The 9,996-nt window shown below is 32.9% G+C and overlaps 1 protein-coding gene across 1 annotated transcript; it reads right to left on the reverse strand.

Annotated features, from left to right (window-relative positions):
- Nucleotides 1-3,880: 3,880 nt before the first annotated feature.
- On the reverse strand, nt 3,881-8,664 carry LOC148609386 (uncharacterized). The gene is made up of 3 exons (XM_088542239.1): nt 8,349-8,664; nt 7,384-7,534; nt 3,881-4,442 (listed from the first exon to the last, which is right to left on the reverse strand). The coding sequence occupies exons 1-3, from the start codon at nt 8,656-8,658 to the stop codon at nt 4,436-4,438; spliced, it is 468 nt and encodes a 155-aa protein (XP_088398365.1). The 5' UTR covers nt 8,659-8,664; the 3' UTR covers nt 3,881-4,435.
- Nucleotides 8,665-9,996: the final 1,332 nt, after the last annotated feature.

Consider the following 9,996-nt stretch of genomic DNA (forward strand, 5'->3'; position numbering starts at 1 on the left):
CAACTTTACAATGTTAAGGAACCGTAAAGGACATAATTGTCCGACAATAATGTATTCTTTTTTCTTTGTTTTTGTTTTCTAATGCGATTTTCGCTTGTTAGGGTTTTTTATGCTGCTTTGTTTTGTTATATTTTTGTTTTTGTTTTAATGTTGTTTTTAATTATATTAAGATTTATCATTTGTTTATTTTCTCTATCATATATTAATCATCAAAACTCATTAACCAAGTCATACTTCATTCCTATCATACTGTCAATCGACAGAAATGATCATGATCAGGACGCTAATATATGTAAAAGTATGCCACTTGATCGTGAACTGAGGATGTTAAAGATAGTGAACAACTAATTTACGAAGGGTCATAACGAAAGTCAGTAACATTTTACTAGTATTGGAGTATGATAAACTTTTTTTATTACAATTTTGTTATATACAGTATTTTTCCCAATGTGACCAATGTGTGAGACTGCACGGTTTTCATGAATTCGTTGTGAAGACAAATGGTACCCTTGCATATTTAATCACAAAAAACAGTAGGAAAAATTGCCAAATGTTTCCTAGTTTAAATAATAAGTATTAATTTTAATTCCATTCTTGACTTTGCCATTACAGATAAGGAGTTTTAAATGTCAATTAAATTATATCAATTTCCATTCGCTATACTGCTCTATCGGATCAAATTGATACAGGGAAGATAATGTAAATATAGAAGGGTCTAAAAGATTCCAAACGATGTTGGAACTGTCAAATTTGCAAAGCAAATTTTAGTTGTTCCCTCCGTTGGACTGGAACTCGTACCGCTGTGACAAACTGTGGCAAGATCGCCTGCACAAAGTCAAGCGCCCTAGACCCGCGCTTGAGACAGATCTTCCCCGAACCACCGTTAGTGGTTTTTTTTACTTTTAAGAGAGATAAGAATATTAAAGATATACTTGTGCACAAGAAACACAACCTCCTGTACTACAGAAAATGGCAGTAAACATTGTGGCAAAAATTTTGCCTTATGCAAGAACATTGTGACAACAAAAGTATTCCATGACAACGAAGGCAAGGAATATACAATCCGAGGTGATATTAATTGTAAAACCACGGACTACTTGATCTACTACGATAAATGCAAGAAAAAATTATATGTCGGTCAAACAGGCGACGCCTTATACCAGGGAATGAACTTAAATTGTTCAAAAATTAGAATTAAAAAAAAAACAGATGACCCTGTCGCTGAACATTTTATCCAAAACGGTCACAATACAAAACACATGTGAGTTCCAGGCTTTGAAAAGGTGAACAGTTCAACAACATTGCGGGAAGTAAAAGAGTCATTTTGGATGAAGAAATTTAATACTTTAGACCCCTATGGATTAAATGTTAAATATGTACATGCTGGAAACTCAACATTATCCAAAGTCTTTCCCGAACCACCTATGATTGCTGTCAGACAGCCAGACAGTTTGCGTAGTCTGCTTGTGAGGGCTGAAATATCTAGGCCCAACTTGACTCCAGGCGAGAGTCGCTCATGTGGTTACAAAAGGTGTAAATGTTGCAACCATATGCACCACTTGTCATCATGCACCAGCACAGTCACGGGGAAACGCTACAAAATATTTTGTAACGTGCACTGCAAGAGTGCTAATGTAATATATTTGCTCCACTGTCCCATCTGTGGCCTTCAATATGTTGGGGAATCTAAACAGCCTTTTCACAAGCGCTTGAACGGACACAGGAGCGACCTAACAAAAAAGCCTTTACTCCCACTGAGTCAACACTTCAGATTACCAAACCACTGCTTCGATGATTTCAACAAAATGAAAACCTTCATCGTGGAACAAAACACGATCTGGAGCGATCTACAGAGAGTGAAGCGGGAGGGATTTTGGATAAAAGAACTCCGTGTTTTACACCCACACGGAATTAACAAAAAAACGTTTAGTTCTTCCTATTTTGTAGTATCTTATTACAGTGTTTGTAAATATTTTTTTATTTTTATAGTCCAGTGTTCAAGATCAACACACAACAAGTGTCTATAACACAATGTTTAAGATCTTCGTTAACTGCCAATAAAATTGTTTACGTCACTGGTATTCACCTGCTTAGGTAGGGAGTTGTGTTCACAGAACATTTACTTTCATACCCACTCAGTTTATTTAAGGCACTGACTGACAATTTTGTTCATTATATACTTTATAACAGTGTATTAACATCCTTATCGATATTGTTGTACAATCCTTTAGACTTAAATATTTGTTTGTTTGTGCCGCATTATCATGACGATCCGATACCCATTGAGTTTGTTGGTTGGCAGATTCCTTTAGACTTATATATATATAACGTCTCAGAATGTGACGACGCTATTCACTACACTGCTCCATCGGATCAAATTGATACAGGGAAGATAACGTAAACTTATAGAAGGGTCTGAAAAATTCCCAACGATGTTAGAACTCTCAAATTTTCGAAGCAAAATTTGGTCGTTCCCTCCGCGGGACTCGAACTCGTACCGCTGTGACATCTATGGCAACAACGCCTACACAAGTCCAGCGCCCTAGAGCACTCGACCAGCTAAGCTATATAAAAATATAGCTTTCGCTTTCAATTGGTCTTGATCCGATGGAGCAGTGTAGCGAATAGAGGCGTCACATTCTGAGACGTTGTATAATATTGATTTGTTGTGACAAGCATCATTAATTTGATCCTCTATCCTACATAATAACACCTAGGTGAACTGTCCCGTACTACCATACATCGTGTACTAAGTAACAGCCCTAGATTAATCCTACGAGCAGGAATGATCCGGCCAGCGAAAGCTATATTTTTATACAGCCTAGCTTTTCGAGTGGTCTAGGGCGCTGGACTTTGTGCAGGCGGTGTTGCCATAGATGTCACAGCGGTACGAGTTCGGGTCCCGCGGAGAGAACGACCAAAATTTGCATCGCAAGTTTGAGAGTTCTACTAACATCGTTGGGAATTTTTCAGACCTATCTATATATATATATATATATATATATATATATATATATATATATATATATATATATATATATATTGATTTTAATAATACTTGCTATGATCTTTTCCTTCGAAAGCTTTTTGACATACACATATAACAAAGAACAGTAAATAACCAAAATGACAGTACAAAGCAACAAACTCAATGAGCAATTCGGACTCCACTAAACTCTGGGAGCATGGACAAGGTGTACCGGTTGGGTAGGCGTGGAAATACCGTAGTGATCCCGGCGTTCATGACGACGACCATAAAACTTCTGTAAAGATGACTTCAATCTTGTAGCAACATAACCATGTTCCAATTGCTTAATCGTAAGGAGTCTGCATAGTTACGTCAGGCTCAAGCATAACATATCGGTTGTGCTATGAAATCTCTAAACGCAGGTGCTGAAGGGATATTGTTAATGATGGTATAATGGTTTGTCGTATAAATTGGTCAACAGATTTCCCACACAATCGATTTCTAAATGTAGGTCAAGGTATGAGGCTGATTCACAGTGTCTGTACTATCCTATATCTTAAGTTTTTTTGTTTTTTTGGGGGGGAGGGGGAGTAGATGCGATGTATACAATGGGTAACGATAATACGTCATCTATATAGCGGAAACTGAGATCAAAAGATCTGGCTAAACGATGTTCCTGGGTTACTCAATAACAGCATAAAGTGTGTATTGACGCTCAAACTGGGTCCTGTACTTTTTCATGTAGGTAACTAGCTTTTTAGCATCATGAAAAAATCCACTAAACTAACTTCTTTTGGTATCTTTAGTAAAACTGTCTTTTATGCCTTTTAGATGGGCAAAAGATATATACAGTACTAATAAAATTCCTGTTTTGAACAATTCCAAAATTCTGCAATCAAACTTTTTGTCGATGTCAGAATATAAAGAAAATCTTTTCTATTTTTCAAGTCCTCAACAAAGACTAATTTTATAGAATTATATATTCCAATGGATTACAAATGTCATTTGAAATATATTGAGCTTAACCAATATTAGGCGCTATTTCTTACCAATCAAAATGAGCATAATAAATTATTTCGTATTTACACAACCAACGGACTATTTATTTTACATTAAGGTTTTTATACTCAATTGTTTTGTTTCATTTCTAACAAAGAATGTTTCCTTGACAGAAAGGCAAATATTCATTGTTACAATACATTGTTTTCAAAACACCCGATGGTGTAAGACGAACACAATTCTGATTAGGACCACCGGTAAGGCATTCTCCTGGATAAGGAGTCATGCAGTTAGGTTCATCAATGCCCCATGGTACAGACTCCACAACTTCTGCATTATTATTTGTCCACCTAAATTTCTGCACAGAGCCATCCCAGGACATACCTACCCACATATCCTTCGATCTGCAATCATCAAATAAATTCCTGTGAAACACCAATATTTGCCTGACTTGAGACGACACATTGCCTAAAAACTATTAATAAATATACAAATGACTGCTTTGGTAAATGCATGTATTGATATCAACATTTTAATTTTATGGTAACTATTTAGGCCTTCAGGGTCTTGCTAATTAGTAGTTTATGCAAAGGACAAGAGGTAAGGCAAATATTTCTCATTTCTGAAAACTCATTTATCTAAAATTACTTTACATGCTATAAATATGTTATTTTAAGACTTGACACACGGCAATAAACAACATTTCCTAGATAGATCAAACCTATTACATTCTTTTCTGTCATCCTGCAAAACCATACAGAGGTATGCACTTTCAATGAGCTAAAAGTGTTTGAATTAAGTAAAAATATTGTAAAATAGCAAACATTAATTTGAAAACCCCTCTTTCAAGAAAGATCGAGATTATTGGCGGTAAAATGTTCTATACAAAAGATCCCCTCCTCCCCCCCTTCCCATATTGTGAAATATGCAATAATGTCATATAAGTTTTCTTTATACAAATTTTTATGATGTCTTATATACAGTATGTTTGTTCAAGGTCATCTATGAGAAAAAAAAACAGAAAAATCTATTTACTACAAGTATTAAGTGTAATATACTTTGAACAAGATTACCGTGAACAAAGTCCCAACCCCAGAAACCATGACGCTGTAGGTGGACAATTCCATGAGTCTTTCATACTTTAAAGGAACAGAGGACGCTTACCCTACCGGTGCACCTGGTCCATGCTCCTAGTTTTTAGTGGAGTCCGAGTTGCTCATTTACTTTTGTTGCTTTGTAAGTATGATTTTAGTTACTTTATGTTCTTTGTTGTGTTTGTCTGTTTTCCATGTCTGGTCTTTGTCCCTGGATTGCATTCTTTTGATTACCGCTATGGCCTTGGTTCTCTTGATTACTCTTTAAAGAAACGGCCACAGTCGTAACATCTTAAAATATGTACATCAAATGATAAAACTATAGGTTTTAAGAATATTGATACTAAATCATGATGTTAGTGTTTTGTATTATGTGCGTGTTTTTTTTAAATTGTCCCTAATTGTCTTTTATTGATATAAAATAGTATTTATCAGGTAGAAACAAGTGCCATTTTACGTTTATATATCACAGTACTACAGTAGAGACTGTATAATGTGGATTGAAAACTGGCTTATATCAGACCGCTTGAAACTTAGAGTGTATAGACACTCATATTCGTTCCTGTGACTATTAATGAAACTTGCCATTTTATTTCTATATTTCTTTATTTATCTTATTTTTTTTTCGTTAAATAAGATGTAACATCGTGTGAAACCTCATGGTACAGCTACATTGTAATAAGCACATTCCTAGAAACATTGAAGTAGTTTCCACTTTTATATAGAATCATAGAAAACAGAAACTGAAGTTGCAGAATATTTGTTGAGTTTTGTGTCTTTTCGATTTTGCTCAATTGAATTTATGTTATTATATACATAAATGTAACCTTTGCTTAATCTTTAATTTTTTTTCAGGAAAAAAATAATTAATTGTACATGTATTAATAGAAAAACAAACATACCTTTTTGGGCAAGAGACAGAATGCAATCATTATTACCTTACACAGGACTAACAACTGAGATATGATCAGAGATTTGACTTCAGCAAACTGATCGAGATGAATTACTTTCAAAGTTCTCGATAAATATACAAAACAAAATGTTTTACATGTGCGTAATAATTGGTGATAATGCTTCTTCCACAGCACAATTTAACATTTTAGAGATTTATTTACCACTACAAATTATGATAACAAAACATTTTCTGTATGCCATTTTAAAAAACAAATATTAAGCTGTTAAGCTTATATTCATCTAAAACATCATTTAAGTGTATATAACATTCAATTGTCAAATAATCAGCGCACGCCTTTTACCCGCTTTTCTCTACAGTGTTATTAAATATTTTGACATAACTTATATGCTACATAATATGAGCGGAATTTTTAACATTGAAGTAACACAAATTGAGTTGTGTGAACTTTGCTATCAAATGTTAATCATTTTTGTGTAACGAATACTAACTGAAACACAATTCCATATGTGCGAAAGAAAGTTTTCATTTGGTCCCTATCTGTGTAAACAAAGACGAGAGGCAGATAAAGGATCTCATTAGCCTAAAATATAACTGAAAAGTAATCAAAAAGTGTTGAAAGATTTCATTGTGTATTCGGAAATTTGAAACTACAACAAATGAGAAAACATTATAATTTCTGATAATTATATCAATAAAAAGATAAAGGAATTGTTTAAAGTTGACTTAAAGTAAGATTTTATGTCAGTAGTGTACTCTTGAGTCATTTTCCCATGATATATTTGGAAAAGAAATGGTCTCCACATCTACGAAACAAAGTCATATTTCGTGAATATATTTCTCATTACATACGTGTAAATATCAATTTGTTTCTTGAGTACGGACATAGTTTTCTGGATGTAAATATGTCTTAAAAACCAACAAAATTTACAATTCTCAGCCCTTTTTTTTTATTGAATAACGTTTAATTATGGCACATGTAAGATAAAGATTTTTCCTAATTTTCATATATTTTACTGTGTTGTGAACAATTTGTATGTTACAACAACAAAATAAATGCGTTCTAATAGACAAATTTCTACATGTAAAATTACAAATTATATATAGATAAAATTGCAGATTAGAAAATTCGGACATGAGAATGGGGCCATATTAAAATTTCGAAAATACTCAATGTAGTACATTCAAAAAGTGTAAAATTAAATTAACATACATTAGAAAACGCGTTCACACAGAACGTGTCACCCGATTGCAAATTAGCATATCAGCATATGTTCGAATACATTTGCATATGTACAGTTTTAATCATTTAACATACCTTTATTTTAAATGTGCATTGTTATTGATACCTGTTATTGATATTAGATTAAATAAAACAAAAAAAAATTAGTTACTATTTGTCTACTTACACAGAATGGGCGCTGAGATATGATGTTATTTTATCATTTGTGTCAGTGTCTTTTATGACAACCAGTTCCATACCAAAATCATTACATAACATTTGTGCGTTTGTGAAGTTGGCGACAGCTTTTAGAAGATCGTATTCCATACAGATATCCTCTAAAATAAAAAAAAGAATCATTCATGCGATAGCAGTTCTTTTCATAAGTCAATCAATCTGGCAACAAAGTTGTTCAAGCAGCTACATGACTGATAACAAAACATAGTAAGACATTGATGAAAACAAAAACCCTTTGGCTTAGTTTTGAGACCGAACAGATATGTTTCGATAGAAAATGCCGACCTGCAGTTTTTATTTTTGTACTTTTAATTCTCACTATTTAATTAAGTTCAAATCAAATGTTTCTTTGTATTACATATGTAGTTGGTATTGGTCCATATTTATAGGGATTTTTGATTTGTCATTTTCGGAAGGTGTTTCACAATTTTCCACTTTTACTTTATTTACATCATGCTTATTTTTTTATCAAATAATATCGCCCAGATGTGATTTTTTATGACTCGTAACGGAGAGCTGTATTGTTGTTGTTAAATTAATCAGATTGTTTTCTCACTGTTGACTTTTTTACCTATATTCATCAAGCTAAAATTGAATTCTGAATTAAAAGATATCTATGATCATAGTATTGGCGTGGCAATACACTTGTACTAAAACTAACGTTTTTATATTTATGATACATATTTTAATGTAAACCTTGTTTACTGAAAATTTATAAGAAATCAGCGCAATCCTGATGCATCTATTACATTATAAACTAATATAACAAAAAATAAAAGGCCCTCTGTATTTACACAATCTTCATCTGAAAACCGTCAATATAAATAAAAAGGTGGAATATTGAAAAAGCGAGAATAAAAAAAAGGGCATAGGCTTAATTTCCTACCAATTTTTGTACAATTATTTATGACTTACGTAATATTTCCCCATACATTGAAATTGCTGATCCATGATGCACAGATGTAAAAAACTTGCAGTCTGAAGACATTTCAAGACGACATATAAATTCTGGAGAGAAGCTTGATGCACAGCATTCACTGTTACGTGCACACAAAGCAACACAGCCAAACAACGATTTGACTTTAAAATCTCTTGTTGAACTGCTTTCCCGTATAGCAACATTGTCTTTAATATTGAAATAAGTATTCAATATGTTTCCACAAGTCATTTCTAGTACAGCAAAAATGCTAAGTATAAAGATATCACCTCTCCTACGAGTTTTCATTTGTCGTTGCGCCTACTTAAACGTTTTAACTGCATCCAATTCTCTAAGTAACAACAATATATTTCTGCCAATTGATCTAAAGCTTTCTAAAAGACCAATATGTGCTATCCACAACTCTTGTAGAAATCAATGCAAATGTCAATTTTAAACATTGAACTTTTAATGTCAGGTGATGAAAAAATTTCCTGCTTCCCATTGAAAATAGGGAGAAAGGTGTTCCTTTCCAACGATTATGAATTGGTCTCATTACAAGTGGTGTCCGTTTTGTTTTTCCAAGTCTACATCCTGCAATAATGAACTTATTTACGAGCTGGTTCTATTCACAGTTTTAAAAATATATTTCATAAGTTAGTTATATGCAATATAATTACGATAAAAAGGTATTGTTATTGAACAAGTAAAGTCGCTATCCAGTAAAACTAAGACAATTGTACATAGGCACGCCTTATTAACTAATTCATCAATTATATAAGGCTTCATGATACTAGCATTTTTTTTCAAATGTCTAGTTGATCACACTCGTCGACACTCGACAACATACCCGGATCTTTAGAGAATTTTCTATATAAGATTCACAAAGATATAGATATTTGAACTTGATGTTATTTAACAATCCAAATTTAATTAAACCATATTTACAATAATTGATGCAAAGATTAAGAAGTACGCATTTACCTTTCATATAATTTAAGGCAAGAAAGAAAACCAAAGGCTAGTTTGATTGTTCATATATTCATTATTAACATATTAAGTACCGGTCGACATACAATTCATTAACTGCCTGGTAAAGTGATTCATGGTGGAGAAAAAACAACCAAACAGACGCTTCTTTAACACTCTAGTACATATGCTATACATTCACATAACGACAATCACATCTACATTCAGATTTCCGCTTTTTAGAAAACCATACATTTATCTCGCACAAAAAAACAACGAAATTAGGTCAAATCAAGACCGATAACTCTTGCAAAGTTCCAATTTCATGTAATTTATATATAATTTTTATCACGAAAGCGCAACAACCGAATGGAAAACTAAGACTAGTTATATAATACTAGTCCGATTTTCATAAAGACGGCTACTTAAGTTTGAAAATACGTAGAAGCAAAATGTACGTCTTCTCTCGTACAATATAAAAAAGCGATAACTTTTATTTGTCTTGTTAGTATATCTTTTTTGTAGTACATGTAGTTATATTTTTTTTAAAGTTTAACTTATCAATAATGATGTGAACAAATTTACGAACTCAAAGAATATGCAGCATTGTTTGCATTACTGCAAACACTCTAGATTGTGAGAATGAGATTAGTTATTCAATAGCAAAACCATATTACA

This window comes from Perna viridis, chromosome 8, assembly GCF_037379345.1.
Source record: "Perna viridis isolate PV_CMFRI_1.1 ecotype Kerala chromosome 8, ASM3737934v1, whole genome shotgun sequence".
Taxonomy (NCBI): domain Eukaryota; kingdom Metazoa; phylum Mollusca; class Bivalvia; order Mytilida; family Mytilidae; genus Perna; species Perna viridis.

Bases quoted from the DNA above. Each gene is read 5' to 3' on its own strand.
- LOC148609386 (XM_088542239.1), bottom strand. From the start codon at position 8,658: ATGAAAACTCGTAGGAGAGGTGATATCTTTATACTTAGCATTTTTGCT. The intron at 7,535-8,348 runs GTAAGTCATAAA...TTTTTATTTTAG, and splicing joins AATGTATGGGGAAATATTAC to AGGATATCTGTATGGAATAC.